A 26,776-nucleotide genomic window follows, 5' to 3' on the forward strand; every position below is an offset into this window, starting at 1 on the left:
TAAGAATCCCCAAAGTAGACTTATCCATCTTCCTCCAATGGTGATTAAACCAAAGTAATGAAGACCAAAGCTCTTATATCAATTATAGGATTGAGAAGAAGTGTCTAGAGGGTGATTAGACCCTCAACAAAGGAAAGTAGCAGTTTTTGATTTCTTTAAGTTAAGGTGGAGTTTTAGGATAAGTTTAAACATTCACAATACATTTCAAGTAAGCATGGCAAGAGTATATGAGCAGCGGAAAGTAAAGCATGCAATTTGCAAGAAAGTAAAGGGATGGGATTGGAGTGTGCAAACGCAATTGGAGACACCGAGATTTTTGGCGTGGTTCCGGTAGGTCATGCTATCGTACATCCATGTTGATGGAGACTTGAACCCACGAAGGGTAACGGTTGCGCGAGTCCACGGAGGGCTCCACCAACGAAGGGTCCACGAAGAAGCAACCTTGTCTATCCCACCACGGCCATCGCCCACGAAGGACTTGCTTCACTTGGGTAGATCTTCACAAAGTAGGCGATCTCCTTGCCCTTACAAACTCCTTGGTACAACTCCACAATCTTGACGGAGGCTCCCAAGTGACACCTAACCAATCTAGGAGACACCACTCTCCAAAAGGTAATAGATGGTGTGTTGATGATGAACTCCTTCTCTTGTGCTTCAAATGATAGTCTCCCCAACACTCAACTCTCTCTCATAGATTTGGATTTGGTGGAAAGATGATTTGAGTGGAAAGGAACTTGGGAGGGCTAGAGATCAAGATTCTTGTGGTTGGAATGGAATATCTTGGTCTCAACACATGAGTAGGTGGTTCTCTCTCAAAAAATGTATGATAGAAGTGTAGGCGCGTTCTGATTACTCTCTCTATGAATAGAGGTTGGATGGAGGGGTATATATAACCTCCACACAAAATCTAACCGTTACATACAATTCACCAAACTCAGTGATGCACCATCTAGGTCAGGGTGGACACGGGCTGGGCCGGGCCGGTCCCTGACCGAGCCGCCATTTGGACCGGCCGCCGGCGGACTGGACCGAGCAACGCCGCGGTCCTCTTTTTCTGGACCGGACCGACGGAGATAAAGCTCGGGCCAGACCGAGAGGACCGGCGGCGACGGCGAGGTCGTGACCATGCAGGCGCGAGAGACGACTCCTGCGAGCTCCTGGACACGGGCGAGAACTACGACAGTTCACACATGGCAGCAAGGGGACGCGGTGGCACCGGCCGGCCGGGGCGCATTGTTTACATGCGCGCGCTTTGTTCAGGTTTTCCGCTACATGCAAGCAATTTAACGCGTGCATGAGCCAGTGATTTTGTGCATACGGGTCTTCCCGTGATTAAAGGATAAGTTTTACGTGGGGTTAGTCGTGGGATGACGCTGTAATTGACAGATCAAACCTCATTTCTGTAGTTATTTTTGTTGTCTGCTCGACGAAAAGAAGGAAAGAAAAAACGGCCCGCGAGTTTCTGTATGCGTGCCAGGTAGGCACGATCACCACCGCGTGCAACCAGCGTTGTTATGGGATTCTTCATCAGGGTCTGCCGCTGCTAAATATAATGAAGTTTCTGAAAATACTAACGAACCTGAAGATTCTGACGAAACTGAACAACGATTGCACATATAGATTTGGTAAGCCTCTTGCGCAGGAATAGGAGCTTCCTTCTGTTTTCTGTTCGATTAAATAAAAGGAAACAACAGTGTGGAGTAAAAGGAAACGACAGCGTGGAGTTAGTCGTGAGATGATGCCGTGATTATCGGATCTAATCCCGCTTCTCTTGTCCTTTCTCTTTTCTATTCGACTGAATAATAGGAAACAAACTTGAGAGCGTGACCTGAGTCTTCTACCTCTTGCCCCTATCTCTTCAATTGACTGAATTACGATTGATTTCGATGAACAACGACGGAGCGGGCATGGCCAGGGCGTCGCCGGCGTCTGCGATGTCGAGGAAAGATCTGCATCTTCGGTCCGCTCGGTTGGACCGGTTAAAGACCGGACCGGACCGGACCGAATAAATTTCGGGCTGAAATTTAGTAACCGGACCGGCCAATCTATCTCTTCCTAATAATAAATCAGCGATTGCTTCTGGTCGTCCGTCGCATGCTTTTGCAAAAAGACCCTTCACTTTTTCGAAAATTGAACCCGCACTCCCTACGTAAGTGGCTCTGGGGAAAACGATTCGGTAAAAAAAATCCCTTTCGCGTATCCTCTGTTTCTTGGTATTCAGACCGGCAGTTGGAGGCGGCCGCGGCGAACGGGGCGGACGAGGTGGCGGAGCAGGGGCCCCGGCGAGTGGGGAGCTGGAGGCACAGCGCATCCGGCGCCGCACGGGGACTACGAGCCGGCGGCGCACCTGTCACCGACCAGCGCAGACCCCAAGGCCGTGCCGACGAGGAAGGAGAGAATCAGGATGAGGAGGATGTCGCTGCGGCAGCGAAGGTGGCCAGCAGCCTGATGAAGCATCTACGGCCCAGCTTCTCCGGCGCGCCATCCGGAGATGGGACGGACGATCGAGGCGAAGGACGATGGAGAGGTGGTCGGAGGCGGCGAGCTCCAAGGCAGGCGGGTTGATGCGGTTCCAGATGGACGACGGCTTCGCGGGCGGCTGGGCCGAATCAGCTGCCGTGGCCCAAGCGCGGACGAACGTGCGTTCCTCTCGTCGTCGTCCTCCCGACGGCAGGCCAGGCAGGCGGCAAGAGCTTCTCCGTTCTCCTTGGCGACCTCAAGGTCCCGCTCTTCGGGGTGCTGCTCCAGCAGAGCAGCAGCACGCGCCTCGAATGGCAGGGGCGGCCGCCGTGGTTTGAGGACGTGCTGCGGGCGTCGACGGCTACCGCGCCCCGGAGGTGGTGGACGCGCGGCGACACTCTCTGGGCGTGCTCTTGCTGGATCTGCTCAACGGCAAGTCCTCGACGCACGCGTCGCTGCAGGATGGCGACGGCGGCACGCTGCACCTGCCGCAGTTGGTGCAGTCGGTGGTGCGCGAGGAGTGGACGACCGAGGTGATTGGCGTGGAGCTGGTGCGGCTAGGCGCCGCGCCGAGGAGAAGATGGACTCGCTACCGCTGGCACCGGCGAAGCTACGACATAGCACGCCGCTGGCCTGGCCAGCACCGGCGCTCCGCACACATCCCTGCCTGACGGCCCCCCATCACATAGATACACAAACACAACAGCGAGCTTTAGTTATCTGAATTTTCGGTTCAGTGTCCACAACAGCGAGCTTCAGTTATCTGAATTTTCGGTGCAGTGTCGTGATTTGGATGGACGCCCGAACACAACAGCGAGGCCAGCTTCAGTTCTCTGAATCTTCAGTGCAGTGTCGTGATTTGGATGGAATTGGAGACCGTGTCCTTCTCCAACATAAGTCAATTTCCAATGTAATCAAATTCGAGTCTCTGTTCTTCTCCAAGGCAAAAGCATGTAGTACCCGACCCGGATTGGACTTGGCTGTCATAAGGAGGGATCCTCGACCGGAACGTCCATCAGGCCACGTCCCTCGACCAGAATCTCCATCAAATCCCATCACATTGCAACTTACAGAGGAACATCCAATGTCGCTGGCGGAGGAAAATCATCCGTCCAGCCGTACTATGCCGAGTTCGCCGGCGGAAGAAGAACACCCATCGAGCCCTCCATCGCCTGAGGCGGCTACACAAAGGTATTTCTCCCCATGAAAGTTACTACACCTGAGGCTAGCATGTTTGCATCTCTGAATATTTTTTAGAGATTTGTTCATGATTGTTTGTTGTCTGAACAAGACACATATCTGAAGATTCAGTACTGACTTACACCTTGGAGTTTACATCTGTTGTGGTGTTCCTCTATTCTAAACTAAACCATGCTAATCCGACCAAGTTTGGGCCTACACATAGTCAAAAGTTTGAGTGATAGTTATGTTCCAGTTGCATTTATATTCAGATTTCACAGAAGGAACAAAGTTCCAGGAAAAACAACCTGTTAGTGTGTTCCTTGACGTTATACACCTGAGCACCCCTACTGTTAGCACCAAAATTAGCATTATTCTTGGCATGTATATGAATACTTTGTTTGCATGATTATTTGATTGAAGTAGGGCAGAATAACAGTAAACTGAACCATGAAATTTTAGAACCAGAAAGTAGGCATATACATCGTCATTAGCTCATTTTTCTGAAGTTGCTCCATGTTACTCCAGTTTTAGGTTCTGTCCAGTGATGTTCATCAGACATGTCACAGTGTGTGTATGCTCTAAGCGATAGGCAGCGGACTATGGGGAACATATTTGTTTTTTTATAATCATTTTCTGATTGTTGTTTTCCTGTAGGATATGTCATTACTTTTTTTAGTGGGTAGTGACTGCACTACCTAACTGACTATGATGTACTACCTCTGTTTCAACTGATTCCAGCTCAATGTGTCATCACTATTTAAATTATTTATTAGATGCTCGATGAAATTCAGAACTAAGCAATTTTTTCTTCTGTCTTTTCAGTGATGGGAGGTAGATTGAGCTGATAAATTTCTGCACCCACCTTGAGGTCCATAACGCTCTCCTAATTATATGCAGCCCAATTCGTATAGATGTATTTGTTTGAGGGAGAGGACTATCTGTGATCAGAAGCAACAGTATGTGATCATCATGTGTGCGAGAGATGGCAGGAGTATGTGATATGTATTTCTGTGTACACTACTAATATGTATTGACTGTTCATGTTGGTACACTAGGTTCATGATTGCTTATGGAAACAATAAAATTACTTGAGGAGGATTTTATGAGTATGTACTTTGAGACTTGAGAGGCTGTTATTGACATGGATTCTCCGTCTACTAGAGAGGCTGATGTCAAATCAACATTGGAACAAGGGCAATAGAAGTGGAATGAGGTGAAGTCCTATCGATACCTATAATTCATTGATTAACTCAAACAAATGATAGTAGACATCAACTACTGCAATTGATCCATGAATATTTGTTAGGTTGTAGTATCTATCTAACATCTAGAAGGGAACAATGCGATGAACATTTTTTTCTCAAGGTTATGTATATGAGTATATCTTTAAAATGTGGTACAGAGAGCAGAAGGTCTTAAATGCTTGCAAATCCTCAGTTTTAAGAGAATAAGATACAGTCTTAATTTATATCCAGATCTATTTTTGTATTATTGGAATTCTGAACAGGAGAAGGTTGTTAGCTCGTCGTGTGGTCGATTTGGTTTCTGGAAATTCTTTCGCATACTATGTTTGAGAGCTTTTGTTCTTGAGTTCTTCTGGTGGAGGGAATCAGAAGTGATTCTTCTGCAATGTGAGGAGATCTCCAAATCAAGCCAGCCTCCAAGAGAAGACAACAAGTAGTACATCTCTACCCAGACGAGCTGAATCTGAACGACTCAGATTGTCATGTTACCGTGTACCAGTCCGGCAGATGTGCAAGTGCAACTACATTGGTTGAGTGTAAGGCAGACTGATTCATCTGCGTGAAGCCAGTATGACAAGGCTAAGTCTGCACAAGGTAAAAAAACACAATAAATATGGCCCCTTGATATTTCTGTTTATGGGTTGTTTTTAGGGGAGCTCATAGTTTAGCAGTTCTCTTCTGTGCTAATCTGAATTGTAGGTGGCCCATTGTTTAATTGCTCATGCACATTATTAATTGTGGTTTGCATCGTCAATCTGCACTTTGGTAGGAGCACTTAGGAGTTCCTGACTATTCTCTGGGCAACCTCCTATATTTTATAGTAGTTCAACTTAGCCTTTATTTGTGGCAAACCATGATTCTGTACTACACCTTGGAATCTTTTTTAGCTGATTTATTATGCAAAGTACAGTAGTAACTTTGTTTGGATCTGAACTTATATCACTCTAAGAACTTCTACATAGAATGATTTATCATCACTAGAATATTTATACCCCGTTGTAATGCACGGGCATGTTTTCTTGCAAAATTTATTTTAAATGTTTTTTGCTGGTTGATTATGTTTGGAGTTCCTTTCTTTGTTATTATCTTCATTGCATTGTCAGTTTCTTTTATCCGGTACCATTTTTGTGGTTATATATGCTTTACTTATTCACTTAGAATATCAATGTCTTATCGGTGAATCGGTTCACTTGCACAAGGATCTTGCCAAAACATCAAGTTTCCCGAACATAAAAATTATGTCATTTCGGTGGAACAAAGAATTAATCTCTAGCACGGTGAAACAAATAATTTATCTCTAGCACTAAAATTATGTTTCTTACTAACAAGAATGTACCACTGCAGTATTTTTATTATGTTACGACTAATCGTTGGGTTGCTCCATTAGCAAGAAGTCAATTTGTCAGTGGAAACATAGCTGCAAGGATGCGATATTTCAACTTTGAGGTTACTTAAGCTTTTGGATTTCAGATTTAATTGCCATCATGAAACTGGTATGCAATTGTAACACCCCGGATGTAACTTTCTCAATTTGTACTCCAACTCTTGCTGTTTCCGGCGTTAAGTTATTTTATTTTCTCGGGTTCGGGTCTTTGTCTCCGTGTGTTGTTGTCGTTGTCATGCATCTCATATCTTGTCATCATGTGCATTGCATTTGCATACGTGTTCGTCTCATGCATTCGAGCTTTTTCCCCGTTGTCCGTTTTGCATTCCAGCGCTTCGTTCTCCTCCGGTGGTCATTTCTAGCTCTCTTTCGTGTGTGGGGATTAAACATTTCCGGATTGGACCGAGACTTGCCAAGCGGCCTTGATTTACTACCGGTAGACCGCCTGTCAAGTTTCGTACCATTTGGACTTCGTTTGGTACTCCAACGGTTAACCGAGGGACCGAAAAGGCCTCGTGTGTGTTGCAGACCAACACCCCTCCAATTTGACCCAAAACCCACCAAACTCTGCTCCATGTCCTAGAGCGTTCGATCACGATCGCGTGGCCGAAAACCGCACATCATTTGGACTCTCCTAGCTCCCTCTATGCCTATATATACACCCCCCTCCGAAATTCGCGGATCCTCTCCCCCTAACCCTAAAAATCCCAGATCTGCCGCCGCCGGACGTGTTCGGAGCGGGCCGGACAACGTCCGCCGCCCCCGCCGCCCTCTCAGCACGTGCCACGTGGCACCCCGGCGAACCGCCGCCGCCCGAGGCCCGCAAGCCCGCCGCGGGCCCTCCCCGGCCCGAAGCCGCCTCGCCGCCCGCGCCCGGAGACCCCGCGCCGCGCCGCGCCGCCTCCCTCCTCGGCTCCAGCGCCGCCACGCCAGCCGCCACCGCCGCCGCCCTTCGCCTCGCCCGCCGCGCGCGCCGGCCGCTGCCGCCCCGCCCGCCGTGCCTCGCCGCCCTGCCGCGGGAGCCCGCCGCCGAGGAGCGTCGCGCCCGCGCCGCGCCGGCCCCGCTCCTCCCCATCTCCGGCAAGCCCCGGCCGGTCCTCCCTCCTCCTCCGGCGAGAAGCTCCGGCGAGAGCCCGGCCACCTCGGTTCGCGCGCCGCCCCGATCCAGATCTGTTTTCAGGGTTGACCTAATTTTCTCCAAGTCCCTAAATTTTCAGTCCATATGCTCATGTTCGCGGCTCCGTAACTTTGCATCCGTAGCTCCGATTTGGGCATATAGCATATCAAAATGTTCATCTCAGAGAGTACATCATTTTGTTCCATTGCATCATTTTCATTTGAGCTCATCTTGATGCCCGAAATACTGTTAGAAGAGGGCTACTTGAGTTAATTGTCAGATCTGCTACTCCGTTTAGCATTTTTGTCATTTTTGCCATGATTATTGTGTGCATGCTATGACCGTGAGTTCTTCATATGTTTTGTTAAGGGTTTTGTCATCTTTCCAGAGGTGCAACCCATGTATTTTTAGGATGTGTGTGGTGACTTGTGCAAGCTTGCAAAGTGGTGCACTTGCTAATTCTGTTTTCAGGGACTTAGTGATTTCACTAAGTCCTGGGATTGTTTAGTTCATGATGCCATATGTTCTTGTTGTTTCCTAGTGATCCGTGCCTCTTTTGAGGATGATCAGTAAGGGAGTTTTGTTAATATTGTAGTGCTCTATCCATCCATGTCTTTGTTTGCAATTACGGAGCACCCTATCTTGAGTCAATCGAGCTCTACTTTTGCTTCGTTGCGAATCTGGGCAGATCGTCAACTTGTTTGCGATTTTGCCGATGTTATTGTAGTTGATCCGTGCATGCAATGCCATTGTTCTTGCGATGTCTAGCTTGCATTTTGTGTCTTCTTAAGGGATGCATGCTTGTCTTGCCATGACTTGCTCTATAGTGAGTGCATCGAGCTCGTAAACATGCCTTCATGAGTTATGTTTCAGCATGACCCAGTTTTCACTAAGTCTGAAAACTGATTATGTTTTTGCTATGTTCGTGTGCTTGTTAGTATATTTTGTGATCCCTTTTGGCTCAAGGTCACTAAGGTACTTTTGTTAAGCTTGTTGAGTAGCTCCATGACATGTCTTTCTTTGTCATGTTCAGGTCCTGTAGCTTGTTGTTTTGTTGCTCCGAAGAGGGCTATATGATCTGAAATTCCAGACAAGTGTTAATTTCACTAAATCTGAGATCTGTTTTACCATTTGCGTTTTTGCCATGCTTGTTTGGACCTCCTAATGGATGAATTGGCCGCAGCTCAGTGCTAGACTTTTGTTAAGCATCTTGAATGCCTCCCTGCCATGTATTTTGATGCAATGTTTGGGTGCTGTAGCATGTTCATTTCATTGCATTTAGATGCCTACTTGCTGTAAATCGCAGACCGGTGTCGTTTTTGAATCGCTTGCCATTTCCAAACCGTAACTCCGATTCCAGCGTTCTTTATATCGTTTTCAAGTGATTTCATCTCATCTTTCCAGTTGCACCCTTAGAATTCCAAGTTGGGGCCAGGTTCATGCATTTCCTGTCATATCTTGCATTTTGCATCCCGCATCGCATCCCGCATAGCATATCATCTTTGCATCGTGTTGTTTGAGTTTGCACGTGGTTGATTGTATCCTTGTTGCTTGTTTGTCTTGTTTGGGTAGAGCCAGGAGACGAATTCGCTAATGAGGAACCCGTTGAGTTTGCTTTTGAGGATCCAGTCAACTCTGACAACTGTGCAGGCAAGATGATCATCCCCTCGAAATCACTACTATCTTTGCTATGCTAGTTTGCTCGCTCTTTTGCTATGTCATTGCTACGATGCCTACCACTTGCTTGCAAGCCTCCCAAATTGCCATGTCAAACCTCTAACCCACCATTGTCCTAGCAAACCGTTGATTGGCTATGTTACCGCTTTGCTCAGCCCCTCTTATAGCGTTGCTAGTTGCAGGTGAAGATTGGAGGCCGTTCCTTGTTGGACATTTATTTACTTGTTGGGATATCATTATTTTGCCATGTTATCTTAATGCATCTATATACTTGGTAAAGGGTGGAAGGCTCGGCCTCTCGCCTAGTGTTTTGTTCCACTCTTGCCGCCCTAGTTTCCGTCATATCGGTGTTATGTTGTCGGATTTTGCGTTCCTTACGCGGTTGGCTTATAATGGGAACCCCTTGACAGTCCGCCTTGAATAAAACTTCTCCAGCAATGCCCAACCTTGGTTTTACCATTTTCCACCTAGCCTTTTCCCTTGGGTTTCGCGGACTCAAGGGTCATCTTATTTTAACCCCCCCGGGCCAGTGCTCCTCTGAGTGTTGGTCCAACCTAGAGCACCGTGCGGGGCCGTCCCTTGGCAACTTGGGTTACGTTGGCTCCCGTACGCTTAGCTTATCCGGTGTGCCCTGAGAACGAGATATGTGCAACTCCTATCGGGATTTGTCGGCACAGCGGGCGGTGTTGCTCGACTTGTTTTACCATTGTCGGAGTTGTCTTGAATTACCGAGATACCGAGTCTGATCGGAACGTCTTGGGAGGAGGTCTATTCCTTCGTTGACCGTGAGAGCTTTTCATGGGCTAAGTTGGGACTCCCCTGCAGGGATTGAACTTTCGAAAGCCGTGCCCGCGGTTATGGGCAGATGTGAATTTGTTAATGTCCGGTTGTAGATAACTTGAACCTTAATTAAATTAAAATGAATCAACTGAGTGTGTTACCGTGATGGCCCCTTCTCGGCGGAGTCCGGAAAGTGGACACGGTGTTGGAGTAATGTTTGCGCAGGTTGCTCTCTAGTTTCTCGTTCGCGCCTTGCCTCCTCTTCTCGCTCTCTTTTACGAATAAGTTAGCCACTATATATGCTAGTCGCTTGCTGCAGCTCCACTTATATTTACCTTGCCATACCTATAAGCTTAAATAGTCTTGATCGCGAGGGTGCGAGATTGCTGAGTCCCTGTGGCTCACAGATTAGTATTACACCAGATGCAGGGCCCGATGATTCCGCTTCAGGGGACGCGTATGAGCTCAAGTGGGAGTTCGACGAAGATTCTCAACAATACTATGTTTCCTTTCCCGATGATCAGTAGTGGTGCCCAGTTGGGGGTGATTGGGACCGTGTCGCATGTTGGGTTCTCTTTTATTTTGGCGCCGTAGTCAGGCCATGAGTGTTTGGATGATGTAATGTTATTAATATACTTGATTGACGTGGCGAGTGTAAGCCAACTATGTTATCCCCCTTTTTATTATCTTATTACATGGGATGTTGTGAAGATTGCCTAACTTGCGACATACGCCTTCAATGCGATTATATCTCTAAGTCGTGCCTCGACACGTGGGAGTTATAGTCGCATCGAGGGTGTTACAGCAATGGAGCTGCACTTGCACGCACATGCTGATTTCTAAATATCGCACAGTACTATAGTTGTGATCCTCTAAATAGCTTATGTTTTAGTACAGTCTTGCGGAATAGTTACAGTGAACAAAAAGCTTGCATTTGATTGATTTGATTTGTTAGTTTTTTGAATGGCGCAGTCCCTATTAGGCTAAGTAGAAGCACTATACCGGGACTAAAGTACATCAGGTTACCTTTCATGAGGTCTGTGGAATTTTTGTAATTTGTGGTATTGGTATTTTTGGAATTATTCTAGGTACAAGGAAAGAAGTGACAGAGAACTGCAATTTTTTTGTGGTAAAATTTACTGAAATTGGTGTTTCTTTTCAAGATTATATTACTGTTTGCCCATTTGATCCTTGGATGATCTACTAATTTTCTTTTCTATTACTTGCGGATAATTTGCTTCAGTTCATCAAATTACCTGAGGAAACATGCTCATTGTTTATCTAAAGATATATTGGGCATCAGTCCACCTGTCATGAGGTCTCTAAACTTTTTAGGCATGTTTATTTTCTGAATAATTTATTGGAGATACTATGCTTGGACTCACAAATGCACGTAGTGCTTCCACTAGAGGGATGTTCTTCATTTTTTCTGTGTTATTCCTCTTTCAAGTTTTTGGTCCTTGAAAAGTAATAGTACTTGCTAGGTTTCTAGCTTTACTTTTTTTTGTAGTACAAGCAAAATGTATATGCCTGAATTTACATATCAGAGTGTTTGAGTTGATTAAGGGTATGAGAGAGAACAATTTTCATTCTCAAACAACACCCGACATCATTAATTTTCTTATTTACCAATTGAAACATGAGGCAATAATAGCACAACTTAAGTGTGTGAACATATCAATATAAAATGATTGGCCGGATTATGTTTTTTATGCATTCTAGAAGTGGCATTTCCGTGAAATTACAAACTAGTATTACATTTTTTCTCGGAACATTTTGTGAAATTTTATTGGAGAATATTTTTCTCCTTTTCCATCGTTCGTTGCCCATTCGTCCCATTCTGCTCCTGTTTGTCATGAGTAATGTGAGAATAGAGGACGTAAACTTGTGGGGGCTTTTGGCCATGGGGCTATTGGGCTAGAGGCATGTGATATATTTTTCTCCCGTTGCAACGCACGGGCCCTTTGCTAGTAATACCTAAATAGTTCATCCCCACTAACCTATTTCTCTTGACATGCAGCCTATCCACATCACTAATCAACATGCAACCAATCACCTCACTCCACCTCAGCAGTATAGCTACATCAGCAATTCCAAATACTATTTTTATTTTTCCTATGATTTAATTTCTCCTTCGTCCGCTCCCTCTTCCATCTTCTGTAACAGCCCAGATAGTTGAAGAGATATTCACCATCTGTCAATAAAGACCCAGCAGATGGGAAACGGTGGAGTCCCATCTCTATGTCGTCTCTTCACATCTCTCTCCAGTACACCTCTTCCCATCATTTGTCTCTTCCCATCTCCCTCCATGGAAATCTAGCACCGCTAGGCTTCCGCCAGGAAGAGGAGTAGCCCCTCCAGGCGACAAACTCTCTGTAGTCCTGATCGGGAATCCCCTGCCGCAACTCCTCCTCGCTATCTTACTGGATGGAGTTCGAGGCTGCGAGGATCAACTCGCCGCCGCCAATCGTGCGCCGCCGCTGCGAGTCTATGTTGCCCCACCCGGTGTCCGACGACCCAACCCCAACATCCTCCCCTAGGTGTAGCATCTCCAGCCTCTGACATTTCCGGCAGCCCGGCTAAGCTAAGTTTCTCCGGCCTCATACAGTACCAAGAGAAACGCTGATCTACTCCTCTCCTCATGGGATTTTCAGGAACAATTACGAGTTTGCCGTTGCAGTGCAGGAACGGACTGACCCAAATCCATGTCAAAGTCATTACATCCACACCCATGCATGGCCAGTTATAGAAAATCTCAGTTTCAAGTAAGTAGGGAACCTCTTATGCATGCACGCCTGCAGCATCACGGCTATATATGATTAGTTGTTTCTTTTGTAGATTCGTAAGTTCTCTCAGTTATGAAGTGAGGTAGGTAGACTTTCCGCAGATTGCATGTTTGATCTGAATTACCAAAGGTAAGGTGCTCTTATTATGTTGAATCATTTGTACGAATTTGGTTAGATCGATGGATTCGGTACCAACCTCTAATTTTTTGGCAATGCTGATAAGTGATCCTCATGATCCATCTACTCATGTTGTTTGGTTATTGTACTAATTATCGTGTTCTTTTGGATCTATGTGCGTGGGTCCAGGTTGATCCCCCCCAACCCCCACCCACGAAGGTATGGTAAATCTGCTCCTTTTGTTCATCGATGAATTTTCTTCTCTCATAAATCACGGTTTGTACATTTAGTTATGTATTTACAGAGTTTTCTCTGTTACTCTCTCTCTATCTCTCTCTCTCTCATAAATCATAATATGCATGTACGTCTTAGTCATCGTACTGAGTCATTTGTTGTTGTATTTTTTTGCAGAATTTGGTGTGTAGTTCAACTGAACACATGTGCCCCTGAAGGTCCGATTGCCAAGTGTACAGTGCCGTCGTCAAATGTCTGATCTCCTGTAGTGTAAGTTCAGTTGACTACTTGGATTGGCAACCATTGTTTTTTTCTTGAGTTATTCAACAGTCAATATTTCCATTTGCTAACTGTACACATTTGCCCCTGAATGTCTACTTATCGTCCTCTGTTAACAGTTCAAGCAGCAACCTCCTTCCTTTCAGACCTTAAACCTATACAGAAACTACATGCAGATTTTGTTGGCTGTGTTTTATGTCTACAATGTAGGTATATTCTCAGTTAGATTATGCAATACTCTGATAGAAGTTATTATTTCACTCTTCCTCCGTAATATAGCAGATCATGTTTGCTGATTCAATTGGGCAAGTTTTCCACACTTTACCTATGATCATATGAATGCATATGAGAAATCTTAACTTCAATTGGTAGTATTCTAACATCCAACATATAAGTGGTGCCTCTCAACTGCAGCTACATTATATTATCCTATGAAAGAAATGCATGCTATTGTCTGTAGCGCTTGGAAACACTAGATGTTTGGAGGGAGTACTCAGGTACAATTTATCATTACCTTTCAGATTTAGTTAATATAATTTACAAATTATTAATATAATATCATGTCATTTTATCAACAATTTTGCAGGCGTACATTTAAATGTGGTACGAGGCGGCTGCTCTGCCATGTATATTATCTTATTCCATTTCACGTTGCGTTGTGCTGCTGTTTTTTTTTTCTAAACTCGAGTCCATTAATATGAATCAATAAGTTCGCAAGTTGAATCATCTAAAAATACTTCTACATATCTCGCAGCAAGGCGCGAGGCATTATCTAGTTTCATCAACGAGCCAGGACCGGTCCAGAACGGGCCGAAAAGCCCGCTCGCTCCGTCCAGCCTGACATCCAGGTAACGTCTCGCCCCCGCGCGAATGGAGCCCATCGGGGCGCCCCGACCCCGCCCGCCACCTTCCGCAACCGGGCCCCGCCACCACTGCGGAGCGGCGAGGGAACCTTGAGCAGATGGGGCTCACTGGGCTACAGGGATTCGACCTCCGGAGCCGCCCGCGCGAGCGGCCCGCGAGGAGGAGGGGAAAGTCAGGCTATTGCTGAAGGTTGAAATGGTGATTCTGGCCACTTGTATCGCTATATACCAGTCTAGCTATACGTCGCACCTTCATTTCCTCATTCCTTCGTCGAGTCGTCGTCATCGCCGTCGACGGGTTTCTCCCCGGAATCAGGTGGCGCGGAGCAGCTCGGCTGTCCTCTCCTCTCTCCTCCGGGTCGCCGCAGCCCACCGCCGATACCAACCGTAATAATCCCCCGTACGGCCCGCCCCCTCCTCCCCCCTCCCGCCCGCCTGCCCAGATTAACCTAATCCCGCGTACCTAGGGTTTGTGCTATGGCGGTGCCGCGGCCGTCGTGGTCGCGGTCGGTCACAGAGACCGTGCGGGGATCGCACCAGTACACGGTCAAGGGATTCTCCCTCGCCAAGGGCATCGGTCCCGGCCGGCACCTCTCCAGTGACACCTTCGCCGTCGGCGGCTACGACTGGGCCGTCTACCTCTACCCGGACGGGAAGAACCACGAGGACAACGCCAGCTACGTCTCCGTGTTTGTCGCCCTCGCCTCCGAGGGTACCGACGTCCGCGCCCTCTTCGAGCTTACCCTCCTCGACCAGTCCGGCCGCGCCCGCCACAAGGTCCACTCCCATTTCGACCGATCCATGCAGGCCGGACCATACACCCTCAAGTACAGAGGATCCATGTGGTAACTAAGAACATCTCCCTTACCATTTACTCTCTCTCTTTGCCACCTAAATTGCTTCCAATTACATTTGCCTTGTACCCTTTGGATTTATTTAACGGATGCCACTACTGTTTGCTACTTTCTGTCTGCTGAGATTTTCACATCTCTAGTTCTAGGCGGATTGGTTAGGCAAAATACCTTACAATGTTATCTTCAACGCCACAGCTTAAATTAAATCGCAGCAAAGCAAATATTGCTTGAGACTAATGTATTGGTCATTAGATACTGCATAATTCCTGGAACAAGAAACCAAGAATTGATGGTTTGCAGAGACTGGCATTCTGTTTCGTATTGCCATATTCTTACGTAGGAAATGGTCAAATGGTATTTCGTTTCAAATAAATGAGGTTTATTTTTTCTTATCGGTTACTTCTCATCATCCTCCCTTACTGATTGTAATGTGCTCTCCCCTCCTTGGCATATTCTCTTTTTCTGTGTACCTGCATTACTCTTTTTCATTTTGTAACGGCAGCTCAAGGTGATTGATTCTTTTCAGGGGTTACAAGAGATTCTACAGAAGGACCCAGTTAGAAGCATCAGATTTTTTAAAGGATGATTGCCTAGTAATGAACTGCACAGTAGGTGTCGTCAAGAACCGTCTCGAAACACCAAAGAATATCCAGATTAATGTCCCCCCATCGGATATTGGCCGTTGCTTCAAGGAGCTCTTCGAACTCCACATTGGCTGTGACATAACTTTTGAAGTAGGTGATGAGAAAGTCCAGGCACATAAATGGATTCTTGCCGCTCGCTCCCCGGTGTTCAAAGCCCAATTCTTTGGACCTATTGGTAAACCTGACATGGACAGAGTTGTTGTGGAGGATGTTGAACCTATCGTCTTCAAGGTAATTGTTACATGCAGACTGCACCGATTTTTAGTATGTTTTTGTTAGGGAATCCCAGTTCATCCTTTTTAGGTGTTTTCAGTCATAATTTACATTTTTAGAATCTTTTTTACTCATTTGTGAGTGTTTTCTCTCTGCTCTCTGTTGATTAACACACATGCTGTGTGCACTTGTAATTTAATTCCCAGCAGAATAAATAAGTTAATCCCCGTAAAGTAAGCATGTTTGATCTTGTCTATGAACAATCTAGTTCAATTGTTTGTGTTAGAACCAATCTTGGTCTATTTTGGATTACTAAACTTTTGCTGGCTTGCCTAACATCCAACCTTGAGAAAAAGAAGGAAATCCTTGCAAAATTATTATTTAGTGAAAGACCCCCTTATGGTAATATAATATTACAACTTCTCTTCCAATGTAGGCAATGGTCAATTTCATATATTCTGATGAGCTCCCTAGTATTCATGAAGTAGCTGGATCTTTCTCAATGTGGACATCTACTGCGGTAACACAACATCTGTTGGCAGCAGCTGATAGATATGGGTTGGACCGGCTACGAATCCTATGTGAGGCAAAGTTATGTGATGAACTCACTTCTGAAACAGTAGCGACAACCTTAGCCCTAGCTGAACAGCACCACTGTGCTCAGCTCAAGTCTGCCTGTCTAAAATTCACTGCCGTTCGACAAAATCTGGGAGGTATGCCTTTATTCTCTTGAATATATTTGCATCCTTCTGTTGATAGAAGACAGTGTGTTGTCTTCTGTTTATCTGTATCCGCCTAGTATTATAGTACTTCGTTAGAAGGTCACGAGTACATAACTAGATATACATGCTAACACAAAGAGTATTTCCTTCTATTGCTATTAGGATAAAGTGGCTGCCTTTTTTGGGTATTCGGAAATGTCGGTTAGAGTAGTGATATAATATCTGTGACATTATAACCATTTGGTTCATGTTAACTACAATATTCCACGAGTTTTGAATACCACACAAATTTTGGGTCCTGGCACATTTTTCTTGCTGCAAGTTTCAACATACGCATGTGTGTTCACTAGCAAAATGGTGACGATACTATAGAATGATTGCAAAAAGCGCAAATGCTCAACAGTCCTATATGAGGGCGTTAGATTGTTGAGAATATAGTAGGATTGGTAAAACACTCTTCTTGTTTTTATTTTCATTTTCTTGTAGAGTTGATATTGTTCTCAAGGACTTGCAGTTATGTATCAAGATTGATGAATCAGTATAACATCACTTTCTTTAAGTAGCAGTTGCTTTGAAAATTTCAGAGATCTTGCAATTCAAACCACTAATGCTGAAAACCCATAGCTTTGAGTTCTTTAAGCCAAATGCTCGCACACGCCCGCATCTTGAGATGTTCATGTGCGGTGCTATGCTTGCTTGTGCCCATTCAGCTGGCTTGTTTGGTGTGTGGCGTAACATGTGGGCATTCATATGCATCATTAAGGAAGTGAAGCTAAGCACATGATGAGTTAGTGTACAGCCATACTAGATGTCAGGCATGGATATATGAACATCAGCTTGTGTTAGCAGGTGATATCGATGTCAGCAATTGACAGTATGTGAGCCCTCCGTTTCTTTTTACTCCGTGTATTAGATTTGTCTGAAGTCAAATCTCCAAAGTTTGACCAAGTTTATACAAAAAACTATTAACATTCACGCTACAAAATCAATATCATTAGATCCATCATGAAATATATTTTCATATTATATTTATTTGATATTGTAGGTGTTGATATTTTTTAATATAAATTTGGTCAATCTTTACAAAGTCTGACTTAAATCTAATCTAATACACGGAGCAAAAAGAAACGGAGGGAGTACATGAAAATCATGATGTGTCAGTAGCTGAGATTGTTGAGCCAATGAACACAGATCAGGTCATTGGGTTACCCATACATATAGTATATTATAGAAACTCATATACATTATAAATAGTAGCACACCTGATGAGTCACCCGTAGAGCATAATTGAGTGAGACGGTCCATTAGTTGCGGGTAAGAAGTAATCCAAAAAGGGAAGCTAACGTGGAGGAAGCTACATGTGACACAAAAGCATTACAAGGCCTGAAGTTCACTATGTGGGATCTTAGGCTTACCGCTTATTTGTTTACACAAGCTATATGTAAATAAAAGCAACTCATGCAGGAAATCCTTCTGGATAAGCCATGGAAGTTCTGCTTCCTAAAGCAATATATGTCCCACTTCGCCCCTCGTCCCTCCCCGTTGCAACTCAGAAACATGTAGTGCTGACTTTGCTTTGTGAAAATGGAATACTACTTTCAGTCTCCTCGCCACCAAAGCAGCCTAAAATAATTTCAGAAAAGTTTTAGTGTTGGGAAAGACTAAACTGTGAATATGAATTGGAAGTGATGTATAAACCTTCCATAGAATTCTTCAGAGAATTCAACAGCAAATGAGACCCTTGATATAACAGCTTCATGAATCTGCAATGTCTAATAATCATAATAATACACACGTGGAGGTCAGCCAATCTCATGTACCATCAATACATGCCTCAAAATGTGGAAAAATAAACTGAAACATAACCATCACCACACCATCTGGTACTGCTGCCTGCTCCCATTGACCAAGGCATTGGAAGATATTTCAACTAGTAGTTGTTAACCGCGTGTTGCTGCTGGTATTGGGTAAAACATATTTTACTGAAATTTGGTTCTATGAACATGAGTAAACATGAATATTTGGAATAATAACATATGATCTAAAACTAAAAATACATGTCAAAAAATGTGTTTGTTATTGTATAGTTATTAATTAAAAATATTTACTCCCTCTGTAAAGAAACATAAGAGCGTTTAGATCACTAAATATTTCTTTACAGAGGGAGTATTGAATAGAAATAGCATAATATAATGGATTTTTTGCCATGCTTGTGATGGTGGGCCTTTGATGAAGTGGCATGTTTGCATGTTGAGATAAATAGCAGTGGGGATCAATTTATAAGGGAAATCTTTCACATGCATATTAAGGTGGGCCTTGATGAGGTGGCATGTGTGCACGTTGAGATAAATAGAGTAGTGGGGATCAACTACTTGAGTATATATAGGATTTCAGTAGGAAGAAAAGGCTAAGGCTACACAAGGTAACACTTAATATCATGGTGGTGAAAGCAATGCCGCATTAGCCATGGCTAGCAGCTGCAAGACACTCAAGTGTCCATAGCAGAAAACAGCAAATATAAGCGTCGATCTATGATGCTTTCATATGGTAATAACACTTTTAGCATGCAAATCATGTATGTGGAGTTTATAGTTGTCGCAGTGTGACAGTGGGACTATTTTCTGTATGAGGCTATGGGTTAAAGGCAACGCAAAATATCCCCTACTTTCACCGATATATTTCTACCACCCTAAAACAGGCCCATAAACATTTACTACAATGAAAAGAACTTCTGAAGGCACTCGGTCACAAGTTAAGCTTCTACTAAAACGGCAGCCCGGTGCACGTAGCTCCACTTGCACAGGGTCCGGGGAAGGGTCCGAACACTTTGGGTCTATTGTACGCAGCCTTTCCCGCAGGGTCCGGGGAAGGGTCCAACCACTTTGGGTCTATTATATGCAGCCTTTCCCTACATTTCTGCAAGAGGCTGTTTCCAGGACTCAAACCCGTGACCTAATGGTCACAAGGCATCAACTTCACCGCTGTGCCAAGGCTCCCCTTCACAAGTTATGCTTCTACTGACCTACCATTTTTTATTCACTCTGTAAAATGGCCATTCAACACTCATTTATATATGAAGCTACAAAGAGATAACAATAACAGCTGGATTGATGAAAACAGAAATCACGATGTACGACGTAGCAATACTGACATTTGTTCTCCTATTCAAATGATAACACTTCATGCTATTAAGATAACCTAATCCTGGTGAAAATGGAACGTAATTTTCAAATTTAGTAGTTTGAGATATCACCTTAGCACTGAAGATGGGAGCAGTAGCGAAAACCTTGAAGGCTTGTTGAACCGCAACCTAGCATTGCGGAGCTAGAAGAAATTTGTAGCTGTTGATTACCTTCAGCCGTCGTTTTTCTAAGAGAACCTGCTCATTAAATAGAAGCCAAACTTTTAACTTCAATATCTTATGGAATTATGGAAGTATAACTCTGCAATTCGTTAAGTTCTATATGAATCATACGTTAATAACTGTGCAGCGATGTATACTTCAAAACCATAAGCATTAGAGAGGCTATAGAAGGCAGATCATTCCAAGCTGATATGTATTAACATGAAGCACTAACTTTGATAAAGTGTAGACGCAAACTTAAAATGCAAGTGTGTTTCATTCTAATACCAACACATCAAAAGTGATAGGCACCTAATGTCGAAAACACATAAAAAGTGACTACTTCATAGCTGAAAAGAATAACAAACAACGTTCTAGAAGATCAACAGCAGTTTAAACATCATGACAGTAAGCAAATGGTGTAAAATCCTGATCATCCTTGCAAGCAATTTGACAAACATTTCATGTCCATGGATTGATCACCTGTAAATTCATTTCGAGATGCACGGGCAGAAGTCCCCATGCCCTCCCATCTATCAAATTGGTTGGAACCCATCAAAGAACCACCACATGAGCTGAAAACAAAATAAAACAGCTGCATACCTTGTACGGAGATCTTCCTCGCACTCCACTCTGCTAGGCTGCTCCCTCCATCCCAAAATAACTGTCTCAACTTTAGTTAGTACAAAGTTGAGACACTTATTTTGGGACGGAGGGAGTATTTGTTAAGTGCAAGCTTTTCCCTGTGGAAGTATGTATGGATGCTTTCTTGAGCTGGTATTTTCAACGGACCAAGCACCAAAAACGAGATAGAACGTTCACATGGAATATAATAGAACAAAACTGAGGAACAGGGAGCACGAGAACCAAAAAAATCAGGAGGCCAAACGAGAGGGGGTGGGCTCACCGAGGGGATCTTCCCATTATTGCATCGCCGTATAGTGTAGGATGACGGTGGCTCGCGGTCGTCCAGTTACAAGTTGCAACAGCTCCAAAGGAGGAGGCAGGTTCGCAGGGGCGACATGAGCGGTGGCTGAAGCTCTTCCCGTCGGTGCCGCCAAGGAGATGTAGTGGTGGTGCGTCGCAGTAGCTCAAGGTTGGGAAAGAGGAACGCGAGCGTGGCGGCGGCAGCGGGTTGTGTTGGCGGCGGTGTGAGGGTTTGGGTTGCGTGCGTACAGAAGAAGACTCTTTTCTTAGCTCCCAGGCTTCTATTTTAAACCCAATCCTCATGCAGCAATCAAACGCCTATTACATATGGGACCAACTAAACAAATGGCCCACATACGCACCAGCCCAATCTCTCCACCGGATTGACGAGTAGAGAAGTGACAGCACGCCAAATCAGCAAGCAGAGGAATGAGCAGACCCGCATGCGTTTTTTCTTCGTCACTAAGCACTGTTATAATCCTACATGGACGCTCCAAACGCTCGCCCCTTCTCTCGGGCTTATTGGTTTTAATGTGTCAGTGCCTCGGTGGGTGGGTGGGTGGGTGCATGAGGCACATGCTCTCATGTGCATGGCATCTGTGTTTTTAGTCATTGAGGTGCGGTCCATTGCCACTCAAGCAAATTTATAATGCTCGCTGATGTCCACATTTCAAATTCCAACATAAGAGTTTCCATCCTTGTCTTTCTGTTAGTCGCCACTGTTTACTCTTCCTGTATCCCCCAGTGGTTTGTTCGGCTGGCCTCTTTGAATGCTTACTGGATGATAATTATTTTTCTACTTTACCTGCTATAATATATGTACTATTATTCTTCCTCATTTTTCTTTGTTGATGATGATTTCCTTAAACAGTAGCATGAACATGCTACTATTTCAGATGCTTTTGCTATCAAAATCATGGCTTGATGATACTATATTGTCTTTGTGCATGGAAGTTATGAAATCTTTATCAGATGACATTCTTGTAAACTGTAGGGTTGAACAAGAATTGTGTTATTTCTATCTAGTTCTGGAACTGTAATCTTTAGCAACAGAGAGGAAGCTGTTGCTGGTTTCAAAAAGGAAACTGAAAGAAAATAAAAAAGCAAGTCGTAATTGACCCTTTCCAACTTCTACTCCTTATAATGTACTCCCCCTGTCCTATAAATATAAGATGTTATTACAACCAATATACTACCTCCATTCCTAAATACTAAGACGTTGGGGCAGTTTAATCTAAACTGCCCCAACTTATTATTATTTAGGAATGGAGGTAGTATGATATAAGATGTTATTACAACCAATATACTCATATACTGGTTGTAATAACGTCTTATATTATGGGACAGAGGAGTATTTCACCTATTTCAAGATAAATGTGGGAGCATTACCTCCTTCAGTGAAGGAGAAGAATGCAAACCTTCAGCAGCATAATGCTGTTATCCCCATTCATTTGCCAAATGCCCTTCATATTAATTTTGAGCAGCTGATGCTCGCTTAGTACCTTCAGTTCCAGTAACCTCCCAATGTTGGGTTCGTGGTATTAGCTTTGCCTTTTGCAAATATAAGATGCCTTTTCATGGAAATTTTAGCTACCGTTGGGACTTCCCTGCTGTTTGGTGCCCAACGGAATTTTCACCATTTAGAGTCCTTTTAAAACATTTGTTTTGTTGTTATAAGAAGGGTTTAATTACCTTGAGTTGTCACCTTAGCTGTTTGGTTTTGTTGTGCAGCTGTGATGGAGACAGAAGGGTTTAATTACCTGGAGGAGACTTGCCCATCCTTGCTGTCTGATTTGTTAGCAACCGTCGCAGTAGTGGATGATGATCCTTCATCTGTTAACCGGAAAAGGGGAGTTTGTATCAACGAAGATGTGAATCCCGTTGAAAGCGTTGAGGCTAGTGACAGGCGCACCCGCAGGAGGGTTTAGGCGGAGGCTGTCAACTAATGTAGCTATTTGCTGTCTCCCATGAATTTTACTATGGCTGGAGTTATGTCAAGTGCTCTGTGACAGGAACTTTGATTTGAGTGAGAGCAACTTGTGAATAATCTCCAGCATTGACGGCTTTCTGTGGCATTAGTTGCAACTCTGCCTGTTCATTGACATATTGTATGCTGTATTTAGGTACTCCCTCCGTAAAGAAATATAAGAACATTTATAGATCACTAAAGTAGTGATCTCAACGCTCTTATATTTCTTTACGGAGGGAGTAATAAGTAATGCCGGATTCCACTGCTTTTCAAGATGGTTGTTTTCGAAATGAATGAATCTAATAAGGTAAGTTTCTATACTATGTCCAAATTGATTTTCCTCCCTTTGGGGATTTTTTGGGGCCTCCGGTTGGTTTTCCTCAGTTTGATGTATGTAATTTGGGGACATGGGTGCATCGTGTTGAAGTGTATACATGGATTGTATAGCTCTTTTCATAAGTTTGGACTTTTGGTTGTTTTTTGTAATTTATTTAAAAATTGATGTATTTGTGCTGGTCAGTGCATGAAAGCCTAACCCTCTTGAGGTTTTCTTTTTGATCGCTTTGTTTTGTTTAGTCTACCAATGGTTCTAAAATACTCACTCCGTCCCATAATATAAGATCATTTTTGAATAGGTGCCATCTGACTAGCGGGCCAAAAAACAGCCCTGATTGTCGTCAGAAGTGCAGTTCCTGGCTGCCTGACCCTCTCATGTTTTCCTTTTGCTTTCCCTCCCTCCTAGCAAAGCTTGTGCGGCACATGGTTCCTCCCTCTGGTGGTTTGTGTGTTCCCGCTGCAGCAGCCCTCTTGTGGCAGCCATTGCTGCAACATCGTGCATCCAACTCAGTGCGATTGTGGCAAAAAATGCGTTGATCCCCAAAGTGCCGGCTTGCAGTGGCGCCGAGTGCTTCGTCCCGAGGGCTGGCCTTAGAGCATCTCCAGTCGTTGGCCCCCAGGGGGGTCGCTTGAGGATGAGCCGGCGTAAAAAATCGGCATGGGGGCGAGTTGGTCCCTAGCCGCCGGCCCCAGGGCCGCCTTCAGGTGCGTTCAAAAAATAAAGGTATATAACAAATTTCGGCAAAGTTCGGCGAAGTTTGGCTAAACACGACAAATTTCGTTCAACTTGAGCATATATTTTGACAAAGTTTACGGATTTTCATTACATAGCAAATATATAAATATAACACCCACGATGCGGCTATATCTCCCACGTGTCGAGGCACGACTTAGAGACATAACCGTATGGTAACCATGTCGCAAGAGGGGCAATCTTTACACATCCCATGTACTGAATAAGGAAGGGATAAAGAGTTGCCTTACAATCGCCACTTCACACAATACATTAATATAGCATACATCATCCAGAATACAATCAAGGTCCGACTACAGAACCAACATAAATAAAAGACAATCCCAAATGCTAGATCCCCGATCGCCCCAACTAGGCTCCTCTACTGATCATCCGGAAAAGACATATAGTAACGTCCCGAATCCTCGTCGAACTCCCACTTGAGTTCGGTAGCGTCCCCTGCACTGGCATCATCGACACCTGCATCTGTGAGTCACGAGGACTCATCAAACTCATACCCTCACGATCAAGACTATTTAAGCTTAAAGGGGTAGGAAGGAGTAGTGAGGTGGAGCTGTAGCAAGCACTAGCATATATGGTGGCTAACTTACACAAAAAAGAGCGAGAAGAGAAGCAAAGCACGGTCGAGAAGTTAAAAGTGATCAAGAAGTGATCCTAAAGCTACTTACGTTCAATCACAACACGAGACCGTGTTCTCTTCCCGGACTCCGCCGAAAAGAGACCATCACAGCTACACACGCGGTTGATTCATTTTAATTAAGTTAAGTTCAAATTCTCTACAACCGGACATTAACAAATTCTCATCTGCCCATAACCGCGGGCATGGCTTTCAAAAGTTCAAAACCCTGCAGGGGTGTCCCAACTTAGCCCATCACAAGCTCTCACAGTCAACGAAGGATATTCCTTCTCGCGGGAAGACCCGATCAGTCTCGGAATCCCGGTTACAAGACATTTCGACAATGGTAAAACAAGACCAGCAAAGCCGCCTGATGTGCCGACAAATCCCGATAGGAGTCGCACGTATCTCGTTCTCAGGGCACACCGGGTGTGCTCAGATTGTCTGGGTACTACAATCGCTTGAATCAAGTGTGAGTTAATCTTCCAGATAAAATAGTGATTGACAGAATTCTCTAGTCATCATCACCAAGTTAGTAGAACTTCGTGATGAACTATAATGTGCAAGGGATAACAGAAATGATTCCCAAGCTCTTCGTGATGCTGAAATCGACGAAGGTAGAAATCAAGAAAAGCATCAAGTGTTGATGGTATACAAAACCATTAGTTTCAAGTAAAGGGACAAAGGAAGAAATGGGAACTTCAAGAAGAACGGCAAGCAAGTTGCTGCTCAAGTGAAAAAACCCAAGTCTGGACCTAAGCCTGAAACTAAGTGCTTCTACTGCAAAGGGACTTGTCACTGGAAGCGGAACTACCCCAAGTAATTGATGGATAAGAAGGATGGCAAAGTGAACATAGGTATATTTGATATACATGTTATTGATGTGTACTTTACTAGTGTTTATAGCAACCCCTCAGTATTTGATACTAGTTCACTTGCTAAGAATAGTAACTCGAAACAGGAGTTGTAGAATGAACAGAGACTAGTTAAGGGTGAAGTGACGATGTGTATTGGAAATGGTTCCAAGATTGATATGATCATCATCGCACACTCCCTATACTTTCGGGATTAGTGTTAAACCTAAAACAAATGTTATTTAGTATTTGCGTTGAGCATGAATATGATTGGATCATGTTTATTGCAATACGGTTATTCATGTAAGTTAGAGAATAATTGTTGTTCTATTTACATGAATAAAACCTTCTATGATCATACACCTAATGAAAATGGTTTGTTGGATCTCGATCATGGTGATACACATTTTCATAATATTAAAGCCAAAAGATGTAAAGTTAATAATGATAGTGCAACTTATTTGTGGCACTGCCGTTTAGGTTATATTGGTGTAAAGCGCATGAATAAAATCCATGCTGATGGGCTTTTGGAATCACTTGATTATGAATCAGTTGATACTTGCGAACCATGCCTCATGGGCAAGATGACTAAGACTCCGTTCTCCGGAACAATGGAGCGAGCAACAAATTTGTTGGAAATCATACATACTGATGTATGTGGTCCGATGAATATTGAGGCTCGCGGCAGGTATCATTATTTTCTGATCTTCACAGATGATTTGAGCAGATATGAATATATCTACTTGATGAAAGACAAGTCTGAAACATTTGAAAAGTTCAAAGAATTTCAGAGTGAAGTGAAGAATCATCGTAACAAAAATAAAAGTTTCTACGATATGATCACAGAAGTAAAATATTTGAGTTACGAGTTTGGCCTTCAGTTAAAACAATGTGAAATAGTTTCACTATTCACGCCACCTGGAACACCACAGTGTAATGGTGTGTCCGAACGTCGTAACCGTACTTTATTAGATATGGTGCGATCTATGATGTCTCTTACCAATTTACCACTACCGTTTTGGGGTTATGCATTAGAGACAGCTACATTCACGTTAAATAGGGCACCATCTAAATCCGTTGAGACAACACCGTATGAACTATGGTTTGGCAAGAAACCTAAGATGTCGTTTCTTAAAGTTTGAGGTTCCAATGCTTATGTGAAAAAGTTTCAACCTGATAAGCTCAAACCCAAATCGGAGAAGTGCGTCTTCATAGGATACCCAAAAAAAATGTTGGGTACACCTTCTATCATAGATCCGAAGGCAAGATATTCATTGCTGAGAATGGATCCTTTCTAGAGAAGGAGTTTCTCTCGAAAGAAGTGAGTGGGAGGAAATTAGAACTTGATGAGGTAACTGTACCTGCTCCCTTATTGGAAAGTAGTTCATCACAGAAATCTGTTCCTGTGACTACTACACCAA

At 44.1% G+C, this 26,776-nt stretch overlaps 1 protein-coding gene and 1 long non-coding RNA gene across 4 annotated transcripts; both read left to right on the forward strand.

The window, feature by feature from the left end:
* The first annotated feature begins 2,195 nt into the window (after nucleotides 1-2,195).
* On the forward strand, nucleotides 2,196-10,547 carry LOC125537609 (uncharacterized). Of its 3 annotated transcripts, none has more exons than XR_015616589.1 (4): nucleotides 2,196-3,651; nucleotides 4,465-5,480; nucleotides 6,231-6,379; nucleotides 8,960-10,544. It is a non-coding gene; the product is annotated as an uncharacterized LOC125537609 (long non-coding RNA). The 3 variants fall into 3 exon arrangements; XR_007296006.2 differs by having other exon boundaries at nucleotides 6,274-6,379; XR_015616588.1 differs by having other exon boundaries at nucleotides 4,465-6,379; nucleotides 8,960-10,547.
* A 3,789-nt stretch (nucleotides 10,548-14,336) lies between these two features.
* On the forward strand, nucleotides 14,337-22,930 carry LOC125537608 (BTB/POZ and MATH domain-containing protein 3). Its single transcript, XM_048700935.2, has 5 exons — nucleotides 14,337-14,523; nucleotides 14,591-14,968; nucleotides 15,504-15,852; nucleotides 16,271-16,547; nucleotides 22,558-22,930. The coding sequence occupies exons 2-5, from the start codon at nucleotides 14,601-14,603 to the stop codon at nucleotides 22,752-22,754; spliced, it is 1,191 nt and encodes a 396-aa protein (XP_048556892.2). The 5' UTR covers nucleotides 14,337-14,523; nucleotides 14,591-14,600; the 3' UTR covers nucleotides 22,755-22,930.
* Nucleotides 22,931-26,776: the final 3,846 nt, after the last annotated feature.

This window comes from Triticum urartu, chromosome 2A (genome assembly GCF_056163025.1).
Source record: "Triticum urartu cultivar PI428250 chromosome 2A, HENAU_Tu73, whole genome shotgun sequence".
NCBI lineage: Eukaryota > Viridiplantae > Streptophyta > Magnoliopsida > Poales > Poaceae > Triticum > Triticum urartu.